Source organism: Arvicola amphibius, chromosome 1, assembly GCF_903992535.2.
Source record: "Arvicola amphibius chromosome 1, mArvAmp1.2, whole genome shotgun sequence".
Classification (NCBI taxonomy): Eukaryota; Metazoa; Chordata; class Mammalia; order Rodentia; family Cricetidae; genus Arvicola; species Arvicola amphibius.
Window position 1 is genome coordinate 101,427,808 of NC_052047.1, and position 21,932 is coordinate 101,449,739.

The 21,932-nt window shown below is 49.0% G+C and overlaps 1 protein-coding gene across 1 annotated transcript; it reads left to right on the top strand.

Annotated features, from left to right (window-relative positions):
* Positions 1-253: 253 nt before the first annotated feature.
* Positions 254-15,710, top strand: Rab11b (RAB11B, member RAS oncogene family). The gene is made up of 5 exons (XM_038334163.1): positions 254-403; positions 12,695-12,890; positions 13,522-13,715; positions 14,009-14,089; positions 14,712-15,710. The coding sequence occupies exons 1-5, from the start codon at positions 364-366 to the stop codon at positions 14,855-14,857; spliced, it is 657 nt and encodes a 218-aa protein (XP_038190091.1). The 5' UTR covers positions 254-363; the 3' UTR covers positions 14,858-15,710.
* Positions 15,711-21,932: the final 6,222 nt, after the last annotated feature.

Here is a 21,932-nt window from a genome sequence, read left to right on the forward strand (position 1 = left end):
AGCCGAGTCCGAATCCAGTCCCTTATTGGTTACGCACTCCGTCAATCCACTTCATTGTTTAAGTCTTCCGCCCCGCCTTTCTACCTCTGCTTCTGATAGGCTGCTGAGCCTGTCAATTAGAAAAGGTCCGCATTCCTTCCGCCTTTCTCCAGGAGACCGAGGGCTAGAAGGGCGGACCCCAGGAGCGTCCCACCCCCCTGAGCTCGACTCCAAAGTCTGATTGGCTGGCCTGGGTGCCTGTCACCACCACTTTCACCGTTGACTGGCCGTCGGAGCGTCGCTCTGTGCGGCGCCGGTTCCGCCCCCGTCGGGTGTTTGTGGTGGGGCTGCGGAGTCGCCGATCCCGCCGGAAGCGCCAGGACAATGGGGACCCGGGACGACGAGTACGACTACCTATTCAAAGGTGCGCTCGGTGCAGTACAGACGGGCAAGGGCGCGGTAGCCACGGGAGGGCCGCCACTGCGCTACCGGGCGAGACGGCTCAGGGTGGAGCCCGGGGCTTCAGCGGGGCCCGTCCAGGCTAGGGAGGCGAACGGAGCCGCTGCAAGCCGAGCTAGGCTTTGGGCCCTAGTGCCCAGCGGTGAGAAGACGGAGGCTCAAAGAAGCCTACGGACCCCGGATGCGCCGGGGCGGGGCCGGGGCCTGGAGGGGGTGGAGCCCCGGAGGTAGGAGAGGCCGTTGGGGCGGGGCTCCTGAGTGGCGGGGCTTCCCTGGGTTTGGCGGGCGAGCTAAGTTGAAAGCAGGGTTACAGATGGGATGAGGGCAGTTGGAGGAAATTCTGGGCGTGCCCAAGAAGTCTGATTGGTGTGATCCTTTTAGGGCTGGTCCTGGTCTGTTAGGGATGGGGCCTACCTTGGGGTGGAGCCTAGGTCATGTGCTGGAACCCTAAATTGTGGTGCCTTGGAATTGGGTGGGACGGTACCAGTGTGTGCAGCACTAGTTCAAACTCTGGGTAAGTGATGGAGATGTAGTTCAGCTGGTAGATAGCTTGCCTAGCGGTAGCATGCACAAAGCCCTGGCATTTATTGCCAGCACTGCAAAAGCCTCGCATGATGGTGCAGACCTTGGGAGGCCTGCATTTGGGAGGCAAAGGTGGGAAAACCAAAAGTGCAGAGGCCAGCCTGGATTACTGGAACCCTTTCTCAAAGAAAAAGACACACGTGGATGACATTGACCCAGTATCCCCTTTAATCCTCTTTATGAGTTTATACAGTCCATATTATCCAGGAAACAGTTCTGTAGCGGTGCACGTCTGGAATCCCAGTACTCAGAGTCGAAGGCAAGAGGATCCTTTTCTGTTTCAAAGCCAACTTGAACCTAGTGAGGTAGCTCAGCAAGTGTTGGTGTATGCTGCCAAGCCTGATAACTTGAATTGAGTCTTGGGGGCCTACATGGTGAAGAGTCTGCATGTTGTCCTCTGTCCCTATGTGTACTCCATGTCGCATGAGCCCACACATATACAGGCACACAAAATAAATAATGTAATTTGGACGGGTGTGATGGCACACACATTTAATTCCAGCATTCAGGAGGAAGCTGAAGCAAACAGCTCTGTGAGTTCAAGGCAAGCAAGCTTGGTCTACACAAGTTCCTAAGGGTGGAGCAGGATTGAGCGCAGGACTCTTTGTGGATTTTTGCCACTTAGCACCGGTGTGAGCTTTGGGGCAAGCCTTGCAGCTTAAATCTGGAACAAACAGGTGTCAAACCTCTCCTCAACACATACACATCCAACCCGCAGGAATAGTTTTCCTACCTGGTGAGCACGTTGTCCGTGGTGCCGCCCCTCACCCCCCGCACCCATGTTCCTGAGGCCTTTTATTTCTCTGGTGAGGGTGTTTAGGGATCTCAGGCATTGTGACACCTCATTATGCCAAGATGACTTTTTGGTCCAGTACTATTCTAGAGTCCCCAGCTGACAGTGGCTGGCTGTGAGAGCTAATTCCTGGGTACTCAAGGGATACACTGTTGCCCTTCTGGGAGTGTAACCTAGTGCTCACAGCCAGCCTTGGCATCTTGGGATTGTGGAGGTAGCTGGAATAGCCATGTGACAGAAGACTTGTAGGGCAAGACAGACTTCTGCAAAGATAAAGTTACCGCATAGTACCATGGGCTGATAGTGAGCTTTGTCCAGACGTGAGGCTGTTAGCAGGTGTTAGGCTCTAGGTTTCATCTAGAGGCAGAGGACGATTTGAAAGGACTTTAGACCAGAGGACCAGAGATTGGAAGGGCTCTTTAGGGACTGGTGGAACATACTCAAGTCCTGCTGTGGCAGGGACCATCCCCACCCAGCCCACCCTTGAAGAAGCGTCAGGGAGGGCGCAGGGGATCCTTTCCCTTCAAGTCAGCTCATTCGGCATCTGTGGTCGTCCCTGCTTGTTTTCGACCTTCTGCTGTTATAAATAGCCTGGCATTGAATGTGTGCCCAAGTCTTTTCTTTGCCCTGTGGGCTATTTCCTTGATGTGCATTCCCAGAAGTGCAGTTACTAGGTCAGGGCGATGTTACTTGTCTGCAGAGCACTTCCTGGAAACACCAATCAGGTCCCGAGCAGCTGGCATGGGGGCGTGCCTGCCTGCCCTGCTGCCTTCCCCATCCCCCACCCCCACCCCCTCCCCGGCCTCCTTTCCTGGTCGGGCAGGTGCCTCTTCACTTAGCCGTAGTAGCCGCCAAGATCAGCATCCCGCCAATCTCACCCTAGGTCTCCTCTCCGCCCCTTATAGCTCATTTGAGGACCTTTAACCTTGTCCCTTTCATTCAGATTTTCGAGTTCTTCAATTACAGAAGGGAGTGCTAGGGAATTAGAAGGGAATGTGAATACTCTGCACCTGCCAGTGCCTTCTGAGACCCACAGCCCAGAAGCCCAGGCCTACGGCCAGCCAGCCATCAAGACCAGGGTGGTGACCTGGTCAGCCTTAGAGAAGTATCTCATATTCAGTGGCGAGAAGATGAGGCCAAGGGCAGTCTAGGTTACATAGTGAGATCTTGTCTCAAAAAAAAAAAAAAAAAAACAGAACAAAAAAATCTGCAGTTGTACTAGAAGTGTCCACAAAGACTGATCTTGTATCTATGTGGCTCTCTCTGATGCCTCACCCCACCCCCAATTCCCTGTGCTCATCCAACCTTGCCTGTCCCCACCTCCTTATCCTAGGCTTTGGTCACCGTTCCTTGACATGGAGAACTACAAGTCTTCGCTTGAGACAGTGACTGTTCACACACACACATTTTTGGCAGGCCCATCACACATTGGCTCCCTTAACCTTATGGAGAAGGCCAAGAGGTCCTTAGAGTGGGTGGCCACATGCCATTTGTTTTCCTCCATAAATAGTCTCTTCTGCCCCAGGAGTAAGGTTATTTATTTGTACCTAATAATAGATCCTCAAATTTATTCACCCAACATTTTCTCCTGTCAGCCGCTGGCCATTTTCTCAACTTGCTGGTGGATCCCCAGGGATACTCCCGACTTCTCTTCAGAGGAACATTAAGTTAGGGGTTCTACACTGGGACCACCTAGGCTCCATCCTCAGACTCTTCTCCCAGAATTTCTAGCCAGTTAGTTTTCAAGGAAACAGGTCATGTGAGAAGCCCTGGAACCCTGCTCTTTAGGTGGTGCCCACCCCTGCCCAAGGACATAGAAATGACTAGATTCCAGGGACAGACAGGGCTAGCACTAGAACTTACATCCTTCTGCCAAGCACACCAGGCTAGGCACCATGCCTACCAGGCCTGCTGTGCAAGTGACTCCCCCTAGCCCCAAAGAATAATTGAGGCAAGAATGTATCCCTGTGCCAGTCCCTGGAGCCTGGGATGGTAAGGGCCCACTTCCTAGAGGACACCTTCTTCCCTACACTGAATAGCTGCTCAGTCAGCCTGAACATGAAAGGCTCCAGGGGTGCTACCCTGTCATAGGATAGACTGCAGCGTCCAGGGCTCCTGAGAAGTGCCAGACCTTTGTTTTTGCCAACTGGGCTTGCCTGCTCAGCACGCCATATCCAGGGGGACCATTTCCTGGCCAGCAAAGCCACAGACTTCTTTGGAAATGCTGGGGCTGAGTCCTCAAGGTCTTATTATTTTCCCAAGACAACCGATGACTTGTTTTCTTGACAAAGCCATTTTCATACCCATCATACATGCAGAGGCGGCCGAGTCACCACTCTGGTGTACAGTCACCCTGTGCCAGGGATGTCCTGAGCAGCTTAGCCTTCCTGCTGGTCACCTGGGCGTGGTCTGTGACCCTCAACTTTCTCAGTGGGTAACCTTGAACTGGGAATTTGTCTCTGGGTTGAGTATCCCTAACTGCAGTGGGATTATTGACATTGTGTCTTTCCCTGGGGTTGCTCTGAGAATTTGCTAAACCTAGGCTCATGAGGCATTTGAGCACAAGCTTGACCCAAGGTCCAGTCTTGGTCACAGTGCAGTGCTGTGACCAAGGATCTGGAAGGCTGTGCAACAGAGGCAAGGCTGAGAAGACAGAGAGGGTATGAGAGACCTCCTGAGCAGAGCGGGTTTTCCATGTCATTCCTGTGGGTGTGAGAATGAGGAGCAAAGTTCTCCTGGCTGTGGCAGCTCCTGTGGGAAGGAAGAGAGGAGGTAGATGCTGTGGAGAATGATGCCTGCCCAGGAGCCAGCAGGATTGGGGGTCCTTGACTCCTTTCTTGTCTCGCTTCATCTCTTTCTCTGAACTTGACATGCTTATACTGTTCTCAGGAGGATGCTGAGCCTGTCATCACATGACTTGTGGACCAGGCCATATGATACTCTTCTTGGAGAGGAGAAGTCTAAATTGAGTGAGGAGTCTCACAGACTGTTGGATCTTGAAAACTGAGCAGGAGTTTGTTGGCTCTCCCTGAAGGATGCCCAGGTGGTAGGCTAAGGTGCACTGGGCTTCACTGCTTCCAGAAGTAGAACCAGGACCCCTGAGTTGTATGCCAGCGATAACAGGAAAATGGCAGTCAAGATGTGAGATTGAGATGGAAGGGAAGAGCCTTGTTCCAGAGATCCGAATTCAGATTCTGCTTAGACAACTTCCCAGACAAGTTGCTCTGGACGTAGGTTGCTTGGTAAATGGGATTGGGAAGTGGGGGCAAGTCTGCAGATAAACACAGGCCTTGACTCCTGCTTTGCCGCCACACCCTGTCTTAACATGCCCTGGGTTCCTCATTCCTCCTCTGAACCTCAGTTTCCTTTTTTGTAAAAGGGGCTGTGTAAAGTAGTATATGCTATCTCCACAGCCTCTTTTTGTTCTCCCTCTTGTGAATCTGTTTGTGGGGTTTTATTTTTTGCTTGTTTGTTGAAGTTGTTTGCTAGTTTTGTAGTTTTGTTTTTGTGGGGAGTTTTTGTTGTTGTTTTATTTTGAGGTAAGATCTCACTATGTAGCCCTAGCTGGCCTGGGTCTTCTTCCTGAGTGCTAGGATTAAAGGTCTGAGCCACCACACCAGGCTCCTTTTTTTTTTTTTAAGGGTCTCATGAAGCCTAGGGTTGTCCCAGACTCACTACGTAGCCAGGGATGACCTGAACAACTTCTGCCTCCACCTCCAGAGTAATTCCAGGGCACTAGGCTTGGCTTTATGCCCACCACCACACCCAGTTTACTGCGGTGCTGGGGACCAAACCCAGGACTTTGTACATACGTAGACAAGCACTCTACCATCTGAGCCGCATTGCCACTGCTGTTTGTCCTTGGAAACAGGAACTCAAAAATGTAGCTCAAGCTGGCCTTGAATTTGTGCTGTAGCCCAGGCTGCTCTTAAATTCATGGTTCTCCTTCTGCAGCCTTCTGAGTCCTGGAATTGTAGGTATGTACTACTGTGCTTGCCCGAGTCTTACAATTCTTGGGTCTAAAGCAGCCAGCCGAGAAGGTAAAATGGGTTGGGCTCCCTGTTTTTGCTTCATCTTCACCTGTGCCCTGAGGGGGCCGACCTGGGCATTTTCCTAGGGTGATCCAGGCATGTCTGGGGTCAGATGAGGTAGATAGGGAGGCTCTTCCAGCTGCTTTGGGGTTTGTTGATTCATTCCATAGACATTTGTTGGCACTTATCATGTGCCAGGCCCTGTGCCAGGCCTGAGGATACAGCAAGGAACAAGACTGTCCAAGAGTCATGTTTATGGGGCAGACTAGCCACAGAACAAGGCAAGAGCGAACCCAGACACATGCGGGTGGCACAAGCTATGATGGAAAGCTAGAACAGAGAATGGGAAGGTCGGGAAAGTAGGATTGTAATAAGGGTGTGGGGAGCATCTTCTTGGCATCCAAAGGGCCCACAAAGAGGTGAGGCGGGGGCCAGAGAAAGAATGGTCTGTGTAAAGGTCCTGAGGCAGGACTGTGCCTGGTGTGTTGGGGCAGAGCAAGGAGCCCATGAAGCTGGCTGCAGTATGTAAGATATTGAGGAAGGGAAGGAAAGACGCTTCAAGGCATGTAGTGCCATGCCTCGTGGGCCCCAGGGAGGACCTGGGCTTTGATTCTTAGGAGTCATCATTCTAAGTCTCTGCCCTGGGCAGACAGTGTAGTGCTAGTGCTCACAGGTGATTTCTTGTGGCTGTGAGGAGCACAAGCTTTTGCCTGGGACCTCAATAAGAGACTGATACTGTGAGATGGTGGCCTGGCCTTGGAAGGTGGTGATGAGCAGACGTCTACAGACACACCATACACACAGGCACTCACACACACATACTTTGGCCAGCAATTGAATTCATATAGACAAGTACACATACAGACTAAGGATGTATCTCAATTGGTAGAGCATTTACCTAGAATTCATGAGACCGTGGGTTCCATCCCCAACATCATATACAACAGTATGAATACTTATACTTGAAAGGAAGACGTAGGACAATAAGCAATTCTAAGTATTTCTCAGCTACATAGTGAATTGGAAGCCAGCCTCAGCTGCCTGAGACCCTATCAGAACGAGGACTGCTAAACTTGCCTAAAGGTGAGATGATCCTTTGGGGTTCTGACTCATAAAAGAGTCTGCAAGACATTCTGCAGGACACAACAAAAAGTGACTGAACTGTCTTTGAAATTTCCTGCTTCATAAAAATGTCTCCTGTATACTATGGGCCTGTAGGCCAAAGATGGATGCCCCAACAATACAGAGGAACTTTGGGTGACTGTCCAGGCAGGGAGTTGTCTCTGTCATTTCTAGAGTTTGGAAGTTGCTTACTTCTTGTTTGCTTAGGTAATATTATATCCTTCTGGAGACTTTGATGGAGTTAAAAAAATGGATAGATATAGTTTTCCTTAGTTATGATAAAAGATAAAATAGATATAAATATAACTGTAATTCTTGCTTGATAACTGTTTTGTTATATGTAATTTTACTATGTTAAAGTTAAAGCCATTTTTGTTTAAACAGAAAAAAGGGGAAATGATGGAGGACTCTCATTGGTTAATAAAGAAACTGCCTTGGCTTTTTATAAGGCAGGATTTAGATAGGTGGAGTACACAGAACAGAATGCTGGAAAGAAGGGAAGTTAGTCAGATGCCATGCCTCTCCTCTCTGAGGCAGACGCCATGGAGCCAGCCGTCAGGTCAGACATGCTTAATCTTTCCTGGTAAGCCACCACCTCGTGGTGCTACACAGATTATTAGAAATGGGTTAATCAAGATATGAGAGTTAGCCAAGAAGAGGCTAAACTAATGGGCCAGGCAGTGTTTAAATGAATACAGTTTCCATGTAATTATTTCGTGTGTAAAGCTAGCCGGGTGACGGGATGCAGCCCCACCGTTCTGGGGCTAAGCTAGCCATGCGGGAGCCGGGTGGGAACGCAGCCCACCCGCTCCTTCTACATAACGTCTTCCTTGTAGCCACTGGGAGGTCATGGGAGTGGGGACTGAGTCCTCCTGAGGGCTCTTCCCATGGTGTGCTCCTCACCCTGCTCCATCAGGCTGGGAGCCTGATCCTGGGTGAATATCCTTCCAATTCCCACCCCCCCCCCACCACGTCTGCCGCCCCCATGGCTCTCCACTGGTAGGCCCACCCTCAGCTCTACAGTCCCACATCTCTGCCTTCAGGGGCCACAAGATTTCTGGCCAAGGTGTCTGATTAGACACCACTGCCTTATTACATCTGCACTGTATACATGTGGGCACATGCACACATAGGGTACAGAATGTGCGCATGTGCATGGTGGATCCTGGGTCTAAGGACAGCCTGGCACCAGCCAGTTCCACTGCATAATCCTTGTCTGTTGTTGCCATGCCCTGTGTCATGGGGAGCTTTCACCTGCAATACTTGATCTGTCTGAGCTATATTGTCCTGATAGCCATTCTGGAATAGATTTCTGTTTTGTCCTTATTGTTTTGAGACAATGTCTCATGTAGCCCAGGCTTGCTTCAAATTTGTCATGTAACCAAGGATGACCTTGAATTTTTTTTGTTGTTGGGGGCAGGGCATAGCTTTTTTGAGACAGGGTTTTACTGTGCAGCTTTGAATGGCCTGGCACTTGATATGTAGACAAGGCTGGCTTCCCTTGAGTGTTGGGATTAAAGGCATATGCTGTCATGATCTTGGATCTCTGATCTTCCTGAGTGCTGGGATAACAGGCATGTACCACCATGCCCAGTTTATGCAGTGCTGGAGATTAACCCAGGGCTTGACTCGTGGTGGCAGACGCTCTGCCCCTGAGCTGCAGCACTGGTTTGCGTTGTAGTGATTGGTTCCAGCTTCAAAGGAGTAACGCACGGGGCTAGATAGAGACCTTTTCTCCCTGTCACTGTGACATGGCCAGCATTTAGTAAGAAGGAAGTCATACACACTGACATCTGTACCTACTAAAGATGTGACAGTGATGGGACCGTTTAGGAGCACCGAGTATAGTCATCCTCACCTCAGGCAGGAATGGTGGCAGCCCTGTGTAATCTGCAGCCAGAACACATGTTCCTGCTGCTCATGAAATGTAGTGAGAAGCGGCGGGGCTGCGTCCCGCCACCCGCCGCCGGCTAGCTTTACACCCGAAATAATTACACGGAGAACTGTATTCTTTTAAAACACTGCCTGGCCCATAGTTTCAGCCTCTTATTGGTTAATTCTCACATCTTCCTTTAACCCATATTTAGTAATCTGGGTAGCACCACGAGGTGTGGCTTACCAGGAGAGATCTTAACCTGCGTCCATCTCGGAGAGGAGCAGCATGGAGACTCCTATGGCGACTGCCTGAAGCGTCTCCCCAACTCTACTTCCTTGTTCCCACAATTCTGTTCTGTCTACTCCACCTACCTAATTTTCTGTTCTTAAAGGGCCAAGGCAGTTTTCTTTATTAATTAACCAATGAAAGAAACATAGACAGATAACTCTCCTCCATCATTTCCCCTTTTTCTGTTTAAACAAAAAAGGCTTCAACTTTAACATAGCAAAATTACATATAACAAAACAGTTATCAAGCAAGTATTACAGTTACAATATTTAAATCTATTTTATCTTTTATCATAACTAAGGAAATCTATAACTATCTATTTATTCTTCAACTCCATCAAAGACTCCAGAAGGATATAATATTACGTAAGTAAACAAGTCATTTGTAACTTTCAAACTCTAGAAATGACAGAGACAACTTGCTGCCTAGACAGTCACCCAAAGTTCCTCTGTACCGTTGGGGCATCCATCTTCAGCCTTCAGGCCCATAGTGTCCAGCAGACTTTTTCATGAAGCAGGAAATTCCAAAGACAGTTCAGTCACTTTCAGCTCTGTCCTGCAGAACGTCTCGCAGACTCTTTCATGAATCAGGAACCCCGAAAGACCATCTCACCTTTAGGCAAGTTCAGCAGTCCTCTCTCTGCGGGTTCTTTGTGTCCAGTTTATGGAACAGTCCAGCCAAGAGCAGTTTCTTGCCCAAATGGCTAACAAACTCCATAAGTAGCCTCTTCGATGCCCATCTTCCTCTTGAAGTAGATTGGTGCTGCCAGGAGCAGACGTGTCTCATTGTCATGAAAAACCCTAAGTTATTAAAACATTAAATGCCATATTCTGCAGTCTTTGAAAGATATGAAGAATGTCTATCTAACTGAAATATATCTCTACATATCTAGAAAATCTAATAACATTACTACAAGCTTAACTATTATCAATGATTATCCATTAACAATCTATATTTCCTAATTATACATTACAGTTTTTAAAATGAACTACAATCACAATAGCTTAATCAAGATCAGAAATACATATACATATAACAAAATTGACCTTAAAATCTATACCAATGCAAATTCATATCTATATCATCTCCCCCTTTAAATGTAAAAGAACATTTATAAGCAATATTTGGGAAAATGGGCGCAGTTTTTTCTCTCCAAACTGCTTCCTGCTGAATGGGGGCGCTGTTATTTAGGTCTTTCATGGTGTAACCTGTGTGCTAGGTTCCTCTCAGTTGGCAGTTGAGTGAAGTAATTTTTTGAAGATGTTCACAGCAACCTTTCAGGAGGGCGTGGTCTATCATACCATATTGGGATAGAAGCAATCCACAGAGTCTCGTCCTCTGTGAAAACAAAAGAAGAAACTCTTTTTTTTTTTTTTTTTTTTTTTTGTTTTTTGGGACTGGGTTTTTTTGTTGTTTTTTTTTTTTTTTTTTTTTTTTTTTTGTTTTTTTTTGGTTTTTCGAGACAGGGTTTCTCTGTGGCTTTGGAGCCTGTCCTGGAACTAGCTCTTGTAGACCAGGCTGGTCTCGAACTCACAGAGATCCGCCTGCCTCTGCCTCCCAAGTGCTGGGATTAAAGGCGTGCGCCACCACCGCCCGGCAGAAACTCTTTTCCAAAGCATCATGTTCTTAGATCCAAATCCTGAAGTCATACCGTTAAGATGTCCATTCTGGTCTAGCCTGGCAGCCCATATAATGAAATGTCTCTCTGTATTTAGCTCCTTTACAGTCAAAAAAATCAAAGAAAACACAATAAAATACATAATCCAGACTCTCTGTGAATTTTCCATTTTTACGTGGCTTATTTTCACTCTATCACTTTACTTTATTCTGTCTCTTTAAAGACTTTACCCCTTTTTTAAGGCATTAACTTTATTCTCTATATATTTATTTTTTTCTCTCTCTCAAGCCTACGTACAGTCATCCAACATTGTGACCCATATGGGGGTCTTATATGTCTGAATCTGTCCTATTGTGAATCTGTAATTTTTTACTATCCAGGAGCATTTCTTAAAATGTTAAGCACTTCTTAAAAACTTAAGTTGCGCCACTTATAGGTAATACGGTACTGCCTGTTTCCAGCCAAGTCTAAACCTTAACTGCGCTGTTATCATGGTAATTACGATAGATCCTGCCTGAGCTCAGTACAGTTCAGCATGGCGGAGCAGAGCCAAAGCTGCTACTGCCTCAGTCATTTGGTGCCCCTGAGCTGCACAAAGTTCCAGGTGCACAGCAGTCCACATTGGAGCTGCACTCAGCAGTTTAATTTTGATACTGAGCGTGCAGCACAGAAACTCTCTTAATCCAAGTCACAGCCGAATCTGAAGCGCAGAGCACCGTGCAGTCTGAAAACATCTCTCTCTCTATGGCGGCAGGAATCCGCAAATGCTGTCCCGCTCGCCTAAGCCTGATTCCGCCATCTGCCCAGGTGCAGGCAGGGAGCAGTGAGCCATTGGCATGGTCTCAGAGTACTTTCTTTCCGATCCCAAGCGGGCAAGGTTTTTAAGTGGATTTAGTCACCACGTTGGGTGCCAATCTGTAGTGTGAAGCGGCGGGGCTGCGTCCCGCCACCCGCCGCCGGCTAGCTTTACACCCGAAATAATTACACGGAGAACTGTATTCTTTTAAAACACTGCCTGGCCCATAGTTTCAGCCTCTTATTGGTTAATTCTCACATCTTCCTTTAACCCATATTTAGTAATCTGGGTAGCACCACGAGGTGTGGCTTACCAGGAGAGATCTTAACCTGCGTCCATCTCGGAGAGGAGCAGCATGGAGACTCCTATGGCGACTGCCTGAAGCGTCTCCCCAACTCTACTTCCTTGTTCCCACAATTCTGTTCTGTCTACTCCACCTACCTAATTTTCTGTTCTTAAAGGGCCAAGGCAGTTTTCTTTATTAATTAACCAATGAAAGAAACATAGACAGATAACTCTCCTCCATCAATGAAACAGGCGAACAAGGGTTTGTTTATCTGAAGCAGCTGGAGAAGAAGCATGGACAAGGGGAGAAATATTGTTTCCTATCACTTCAAACACCAGACAGACAAACTGTAATAGGTATTAACCCTGCCGAATGCTGACCCATCCCATGCCCAGAACAAAGGCACAGTGATGATGACAAATGCTCCCCTGTGTCCCTGTGTACTGCATGCTGGCCAGGTCCTGACTCTGTGTGCTCTCACTCTCACCTTCCAAACAGGCCTACTGACTTTGGTCCACTCATGCACCCAGAGAGGGTAAGGGTCACTAAGCTCCAGAGCTTTCTGTGACCATTCTTGACTACTCAGCCATCAGGCTCTGGGGTTGGTGAGTCTCAGGCCATCGTCTCTGCAGCGTGGCCTGGGGATGTCTCTCTCTCCTAACTGGGACAGCCTTTCTCTGAGGACAAGAGACAGGCAAAGGTGTCTGTGCTGACTGTTTCTGAAGCTTCCATTTTCTGTATGTTACCAGGGTGTCTGGGGGTGGCAGAAACCAGGGAGCCACCATGTAGGTTTTGTGGGTAGACGTGGGAAATATTGGGTGCTGCCAGATCCTTACCTCTCCTCCCTCTCGCCCTGCCCCCAAGTGGTGCTTATCGGGGACTCAGGAGTGGGCAAGAGCAACCTGCTATCACGCTTCACCAGAAACGAGTTCAACCTAGAGAGCAAGAGCACCATTGGCGTGGAGTTTGCCACTCGCAGCATTCAGGTGGATGGCAAGACCATCAAGGCTCAGATCTGGGATACTGCCGGCCAGGAGCGCTACCGTGCCATTACCTCTGCGTGAGTTTAGCTAGGGTTAAGACATGAAGATAGCAGGGGTGTGTGGCCTATGACGTGGGAGTTTGTAAGGGTATGTAGAGGTTGGACTGGGGTGTGGAGACCTAGATCAAGAAACAGAAGGGTACCCCGAGAGCTGTTGGACCCACAGGCAGACCAGCGCCCTGCCTGGAGCATAACCTGGCACTGAGGTTTTTACTGGGTAGACTGAGAGTCTGGCTTAGGCCCTCCTTTCTAGTCCAACCCCGCCCAGGCAGCCTACCTGTCCTGGCGTCATCATCTCCTAGCCCCCCAATTGCCGAGACCACCTAGCCTGCCTCTTATGCACCCTTAGCCCCTGGCTATCCTGTCCCCTCATTTGCTATGCTTTGCATTCCCTTTGGTCCTTCATCTCCACAGGATGCAAATGGTCTGTCTGTACAGTGGGCCTTGGTACTTCCCCACACAGCTGCTATATACTCTCCTTCTGTTGATGGCCTTGGAGTGTCTTCTAGCCCTGAGCCCCAAGTTCACTTCTCAGCCTCTCCCACTTGTGTAGGGCCTCCTTCAAAGATACGATGGCCACTGTCCCCCAAGGTTCCCCCAGGCGCTGCTGCCCTCCAGGTTGCGGTTCATGCCTGCACCTACTCTGCAGGTACTACCGTGGTGCAGTGGGTGCACTGCTGGTGTATGACATCGCCAAGCACCTGACATACGAGAATGTGGAGCGCTGGCTGAAGGAGCTGCGGGATCATGCGGACAGCAACATCGTCATCATGCTGGTGGGCAACAAGAGTGATCTGCGCCACCTTCGGGCTGTGCCTACTGACGAGGCCCGTGCCTTTGCAGGTGAGCTTGTGGTGGACATGCCAGTCAGTGGTGGGACTGCTCTGAAAACCAAACTGATGGATTCAGAGAATTGTCTAGAAGTCGGATACCCACCTCCTCCAGTGTCAAGGTTCATGGTCATAGTGCCTTTGTTGAGCCTTTGTCCCTGAGCAGTTAAGTTAACCTCTTGGTCCCACCCACTAGCAGCAATTCTTCTTATATGGTTTAGGCAGGTGGGCAGGTATAGTCCTGGAAAGGGGTGTGGGGAGAAGGCTGTGGGAGCCAGATCCAAGAGACAATTTTCTTTTTTCCAGAAAAGAACAACTTGTCTTTCATTGAGACCTCAGCCTTGGATTCCACCAATGTAGAAGAAGCATTCAAGAACATCCTCACAGGTGGGCCCAGTGTCTACGTGGGTATAAGGACGGTACCCAGTGTGCAGGTGCACTGTAAACCCAGTTAAGACCTTCCATGCACCACAGAGTCCAGACATAGCTAGCCCTTGCTGGCACATGGACACAGAGGTCCTTACTCGAATCCCTGTGATAGACCCTTATGGGGTTTCAGGGGAAAGAAGGAACAATCAGCCTGGGCTAGCTAGGACCAGTTCTGTGACTTGCCCCTGCCCACTTGGCTGTGCCAGGGAACCTCCAGGAGCCCAGCCCCCAACACTGTTTTACCATGATATGGTAGAGTCCTTCACAGCATGGTGGGAATTATCTTTGTTTCCTGTTGCTGTGATAAAATACTCCAAGGTACTTGAAAAGCTGGTCTGGTCCCGTTAACACAATCAGAAGAGCTGCTATTCAGCTCCCTTTCTTCATTGAACACAGTCGAGCATCCCCCACAGAGAATGGTCCTGCCCTTGTCAATTAAGTCATCAAGAGCCTCCCATACAGGCATGTACAGAGGCCCTTCTCCCAGGTAATTCTGTCAAGTTGAGGACTAGGGTCCTACAGAGAGGGAACTTGCTTTGGGCAGGCACACACCCTGCTCACTACATCCTCCCTGTTGCAGAAATCTACCGCATTGTGTCACAGAAGCAAATTGCTGACCGTGCGGCCCATGATGAGTCCCCTGGCAACAACGTGGTGGACATCAGTGTGCCGCCCACCACCGATGGACAGAAACCCAATAAGCTACAGTGCTGCCAGAACCTGTGACCACCCTGCGCCTCCACCCAGCGTGCGTGCACGTCCTCGGTCCTTGGCCAGCCCCTCCAGTGTCCTCCCGGCCCTTCCCTCGTCCCTCTAGGACAGGCTGCTCCCACCCTCCTCCTGCCAGCCCACTGGCCCAAGAGGAGCAGGAGTCAAGTGGCCTCTCCTGTCCTGCCTGCTTGAGAAGCTAGAAGTCCCTTGCTTATGCACCTGCTCTTCGGTGTTGTGGGCATCTTGACAGGGTGGGGCGGCTGGTAGATGGACAGGGCTTTCCAGAGGTGAGGAAAATGAGTGGAAGGAGCCGGCTTCTCCTGTTTTCCGTGACAGACTCCAGGGATCACCGCCTTCCCTCTCTGGCCAGTTGACCCAGCTGGCCCTGCATCCCTACCCCAAACCCTCTCTAAGCTGATACCCGAAGAGCCAGGCATCAGGGGCTGGGCAGGTGGCAACTCTGGGCTCTGCCTCCTGCCTACACCACCATAGCCAGCGCCAGCACAGCCTCCAGCATTCCCAGGCCTGCGCACTCCTGCTCCTGCCTGTAGATTTATGTTGGGAGAAGACCCCCACCCCTGCCCCTCGCCATCTTCCTCTGCACGCAGCGCTCTCCCCTGCCCGTTCCCCCTTCTCTGTCTTGTCTACCTGTCTGGTCAGGAACCTGTCTGCAAGTGAAGCAATATCTCCGTGTTTTGTATATACAACTGCTCTTGTAGCCTTTGGTTTTTGTTATTGTAGAGAAACACAGATTCTTTATACACTTTGTAAAATTTACGCAAACCCCAGCTCTCGAACTCTTACTCTCCCTGTAGCCCCTGCACTGTTGCCAGTTACTAAAATGTATAAGCCAACTTCTGTACAGAAACCTGCCACTCAGCCTCTGTCTTCTTCTCTTCACCAGGTGTTGCACCTGAGCTGGGGCCCTTTTCCCAGTCCCCAATGATAGGTTGGTTAGTCGAGTCCCCGTTGAAGGCAGTGGGTAGGCCTGCTGAACTTGCATACTAGGCTATAAGATGAGGATCCTGGGCCCCAAGGAGGGGAAGGTGAGTCCTATGCAAATGGCTCCTATATAGTATGGAGGAAGGAAGAAGCACTGGTGACCTAAAGTGGCAGCCTTAGTTTAGAACAGTTGAGGGAGAAATACCTGTCTCCCCCAAATAGCTTGTATCTAGGATTGCCAGGTGTGAGGGCGCCCCCTGGTGTGGATGGGAGGCATGAGCATGCCAGGCTTGCCATTTCCTCCTACTGCCAACAATGGTCCTCGCAAAAGTTTGCTTGGTAACTGTGGGTGATGTCAGGTTCCCTCCCCACATGGCTCTCTCTACTCAGAACTGACACTTTATGGGGCTGTGGAAGATGCTAATGATTTGCAAAATGAGAGGCTCTTGATTTTCACTGCTTCTTCCCAGGACCCATTTCCCTTGTCCCTGTGCCCCAAGCCTACATAGTAACACGATGAGACCTTCTCCACCCCTGGAGGGAACCTTACAATCCGAGTGCAGCCAGCTGTTCTAGAAGCCCCAGTCTCTGAATGAAGAAAACCTGGGGGCACCTTCCCTCCTGATTCTAGATGAATGTAGCCTCCTTGCCGGGGGTGGGGGTCACAGACACATCTCTCTCGTCTAAGCTGGTAACAGTGGCTCACACTTGGTAGGTGTGATAGCAGGAGATCCTGTCCAAGAAAGAAAAAAAAAGGAAAAACCAACGAGCTTAAGGAAGTTGGGGTCAAAAGCCAGAAGACAACCTGTGCCAAAGCTGCTGGTGTGAGGTGGATGTTCTAGCAGAAACAAGCAGGAGGTGGCACAGGTCTAAGTAAGGCCCTGCTCACAGTGACTGGCAGTGGGGCTGGCTGACTTACCTTAGGTTTCACTGTGGCAGGACAGTTTAGGTATGATGGGTGGGGGCCAAGGTAAAGCCAAAGGCATTGGGAGAGTGTAAGCAAGTGATCCCTGGAACCTAGTCAGTGAAAGAACCAACTTAAAACACATAACTATATTTTTACCAAGATAATCAAAATTAGTCATTGGGCTGGGTAGATGGCTCTGGGTGAAGGTGCTACAGGGTATAGATCTCAGCACTCAGTAGATCCCAGAACCCACTTAAAGCTGGAGTCATTAATACAACCCTTCGGGGAAATGAGAGGTAGAGGCAGGATACTCAGAAGTTCATGGGCCAGCTTCTTCAGGGGTAAAACAAAGACACCCTGTCTCAAACTATGTGGAAAGTGAAGGCTGCCTCAAAAAGTCCTTCGATCTCAATCCTTAGGAGGATTTCTATATTTGCACACAAATCACCCATGTGTAGTGTACATATACACAAATGTGCACGCATGCACCCATATGCAGTACGCACACACAAATGTACCAACATGCAATGTACAGACATGGACATTAACACACTATTGTTGGTTGCAGGAAGTAGAGAAATCAAGGTAGAACTGGACTGGAAGCTTCCTGCGTAGCTTTCATAGTGCCAGAAGTTATGTAGGCTGCTAGGGGAGAACTGCCATTGATGACCCCGTCTGTGGATGCCGCATGCTACAGTACTAACATGCGAGATATGCCTGCTGGTGCAATAGTGGAGCACGGCTTTTATGGGTAGCAGTTACTCTCTGATTAAATCTAAAGCCATTCCACAGAAGGCAATACATATTTAGTACTGTAAGCCTAGTCAGAAGCCTGCAGCTGGGAATGTTCTAGGCTCTCCTAGGATGTCCATGGCTGCATTCTTACACACCTGCTTCTCTCTCTTCCTTGCATCCTCTCTATTTCTGTCTCTTTTTCACACACATAAATAAGATTAGAGCACATAAATATTTGTTGTTTGGTCAAGCTTTCAGCTGCTGTGTAATTAGACTAGAATTGGATTCCGGGCCAAGTTTTAGCCAAACATAAGGTTGGCTGTGTTACAAAATTGGTAAGTTTGCAGCTTAGTCCACTATGTCATACTGCATCAACAGACTGGACAGAGTAATACCAAGATCAACACATGAGAGACAAAAACCTTGCCCACATACAACAAACGGAACACCTCAAGAAAGTCCACAGACTTGGGAGGCAGAAGCAGGAGAATCTGTGAATATGAGGTCAGCCTGGTCTACGGAGCAAGTTCTAGGACAGCTAGGGCGGGCTACATAGAAAAAAAATAAAAAAATATAAAGCCCAAGATATAAAACTGTGGGGAAGCAGATGCAGTGCAAAGAGTCCTGAGCCTGTGGCATTGCACCCCGAGCAGATGTTTCTCCTCAGCTTACTAGCCTACTCATCAGGAGTGTTTTCTCTTTGTTTGTTGGGTTTTTTTTTTAACATTATGTGTGTATGTGTTTTGCCACATGTATGTCTATTTACCACATGTGTGCAGATTGCACAGAAGCCAGAAGAGGGCATTAGATTACTCTAGAACTGGAATTACAGATGATTGTAAGCTACCATGTCCATGGCTGGGAATTGAACCTGGGTCCTCTGGTAGAGCAGCCAGTGTTCTTAACACTGACCCATCTCCAACCTACTTTCTGCTTCATAAACTTCCTTTCTCTTTTTCTTTATCTCTTTGTATATGTATATGTTGAGTTTGTAGTGTGTGTATGGTATATGTCTGTATGTGTGTGCAGATGCACATACCTGTGGCCATATGACTGGCAGGCAGCAGGTGTCCTCAGTCACTCACTGCTTACTTTATTTGAGGCAGGATCTCTCTCTCTGAATCTGGAACTGGCTTTTTTTTTTTTTTAACTAGGCTGGCAGCCAGCAAGCCCAAGCAAACTCCCTCTCCCTACAGCTTTTAGTGCTGTATTTATAGGCATGTGCAAGATGAGACTTGGTTTGTTACATGGACGATGGATGCAGATTTTGGTCTTCATGCTTACACAGCAAGTGCTCTTAACCACTGAGCCATCTTTACAATCCTAGATTTTCTCTTTTTCACCATATTTCTAGGTACAATTCTTTGTCCTGGACAGTAGACCCTGGAAACCTCAGTGGGTGTCCTCAAAACTCTGATCCATACCCGACACGATGTTAGTGGTGCTGGGAAGTATGGTCTTTGTGAGTTCACTAGACAGACGTCATCAGAGTAGGGCTCCCTTGCCAGCGTGGCAGCTTCATAAGAGGAAGAGACCCCGGCACACTTACAGTGTCCCGCCTTGCAGTTCTTTCGGCCACATCACACAGTTGCAGGAAGTCCTCCAGCAGAGGTTGTGCCTTTCTCTTAGACCTCCCAGTCACCAGGACAGTGTACTAAATGAGCCTCTGTTTTATTACATTTGTGTTCGGGGCCCTGGTGAGAGGACACTTCAGCGGTTGTTTCTCTTCCTTCACTGTGTGGGTTCCAGGGGTTAAACTGAAGTTATGAGGCTTGGTGGCAGGCACCCTTACCTGCTGGATCGTCTAACTAGCCCTACTCTTGACAATATCCTGCTCATAAGTCCTAAGTACAGCAAAATAAAATGGTCTTAGGTGGCCAGTGTGGCCGGAGTTTGAGTGTGTGTGCGTCGAGAGAGGCTGTCCTGAGACAGGGAGCCAGGTTCCTGCAGGCAGAGAAGAGAGATTCTGGGATCACTTCTGATGCTGGCTGGTCTGATGTCAACTTGACACAAGCTAGAGCCAACTGAAAGGAGGGGACCTCAACTGAGAAAATGCTTCCGTGAGATCCAGCTGTAAGGCATCAGCATTGCTGTGATAATTACTGTGTGTGCTTGCACACGCCACTGTGCAGATGTGGAGGTCAGGCCACAACTTTTTGGAGTCAGTTCTCTTTTTTCATCTTCGCACGGCATAGTTTCTGTTGTAACAAAGCACCGTGACCATGGCAACTTATTGGAGAAAGGATTTATCTGGGCTCATAGTTCCAGAGGGACAAGGGTTCCATCATGGCAGGAAAGTGTGGCAGCAAGAAGCCATCAAAAGAGGCAAGTGTTGTGAGGCTTTCAGTTCTCCAAGCCTGCCCCCAGTGACATAAACCTACCCCAGATAATGTCATCACCTGGAAACCCAGCGTCCAAATATCAGAGCCTATGGGGGACATCATTTGACCACTGCACGTGGATTCCAGCAATGGAATTTGGGTAGTCGGATGTATTACTTTTTTTTGCTGTGTAAAACACCATCGCCAAGACAACTTATAGAAGGAAGAGTTTCTTGTGGGTTTACAATTCTAGAACACTAGGAGTCTATTACAGCTAGGAACATGGCAATAGACAGGCAGGCATTACACTGGAGCAGCAGCTGAGAGCCACATCCTGATCCACAGACAGGAAGCAAAGAGCACACTGGAGTGTTGCTGTATGCTTTTGAGCCTCAAAGCCTGAACCTAGTGACACATCTCAGTAAGGTCACGCCTTCTCATCCTCCCCAAACAGTTCCACCAACTGAGTGGGAGTATGAGCCGGTGGGCACCACTGTCATTAAAACTACTACTACCTACCTATCCCCCTCTCTCTCTGTGTGTGTCTATGTGTCTGTGTCTGTGTGTGTGTGTTCATGTGCTACATGGCAGGATGCCCCATGCCTTTGGGCCTGGCACCTTCCCTTTGCTGAGGGTTCTTAGCTCACACTGACTGCCACGGAAGTCCAGGAGTTGTGGATAGCACTGAACTCAAGCCTGGGTCTCTGTGCTCTTAACAGCTTACTACTCCGATTACTACAAACCAAATGGCATTTGAGGTCAAACTAGAATAGATCAGTGTAGCCCAAAAAAAAATATGCAGAACCTACAGGAAGGAAGGGAACTTTAAGGTAGGGATGGGCGCTTTAAACCAAGAAGAAAAGCTGCCTGTGAGCAGGCAGGAGGGAAAAGGCCTGGGGGAGGAGGAGAGGAAACACTTTGTGTAAATAATTTGTTAAATCAGTTTATCTTGAAATAGTGACAACAACTGGCCACACCTGTGGGGCTGGTAGTTGCGTGGTCCTTGAGACTGGAAGCCTCAGCAATCGGAGTAGTTCCACAGTCTCCATCTTTCTCACATATATAGTGTCTGGGCTGCCACCTCTGACCAAGTAGGTGTTCAAGCGCCATGCCACCATCTGAGTGGCCTGCTCTCCACCTGGTGCCATGGTTGCGGTTGAGGCCCATGTCTGGGCCATGGCTCTGTGGCAGCCAGGGTCTGAGTTGATTTTGGTGGCTCCTATTACCCTTGAAGGCCATGTGGGTACTCGATATCTAGACTGCCATCTTGGGCCATGTTGGTATCCAAGGGCTGTGCTGCTTGTGGGGCCATGCCGATATGAGTGGCCTGCACTGCCACCAGGAGCAGTGGTGACATCCAGGCCTGGCTGCTGCTGAGGACCATATCTGGGTCTGTAATCCTACTGAAGCTGGGGTCTGTGTTGAAGTCCGAGGCCTGTGCTTCCACCTGGAGCCATGGTGCCATCTGGTTCTGAGCTGCTGTAGAAGGCTATGTCTGGGTGGCTGGCCCTGATACAGCTCCTGTATGGGCTGATGACTGTGGCCTGTCTTTCCACAGAGGTATAGTTTTTTGTTGTTGTTTTGTTTGTTTGTTTGTTTTTACTCTTTGGGTCCTACCACTCAACTCCCAAATAAGTAGTTGGAGACTTATTCTTACTTATGAATGCCTGACTTTATCTAGACTTCTTTCTAGCCTGCTTTTTGTTGTTGTTCGAGACAGGGTTTCTCTGTGTAGCTTTGGAGCCTGTCCTGGAACTTACTCTGTAGACCAGACTGGCCTTGAACTCACAGAGATCCTCCTGCCTCTCCCTCCCGAGTCCTGGGATTAAAGGCGTGCTCCACCACTACCCAGCCAGATTTTCTAATTTAATTATCCTGTTTCTCTTCTTCCACATTTTGCCTCTGGGCTTTTTACCTTTATTCTATGTCTTCCTTCTTACTCTGTGGGTGACTGTGTGGCTAGCCCCTGGTATCCTCTTCTCTTTCTCCTTTTCTCTATCCTATCTTTTTTTCTCTGTCTCCTATTTATTTTCTCTGCCTGGCAGCCACCTATTTCTCTCTCCTGCCTAGCTATTGGCCGTCAGCTCTTTATTAGATCCATCAGGGGTTTTAGGCAGGCAAAGTAACACAGCTTTACAGAGTTAAACGAATGCAATGTAAAAGAATGCCACACATCTTCGCATCA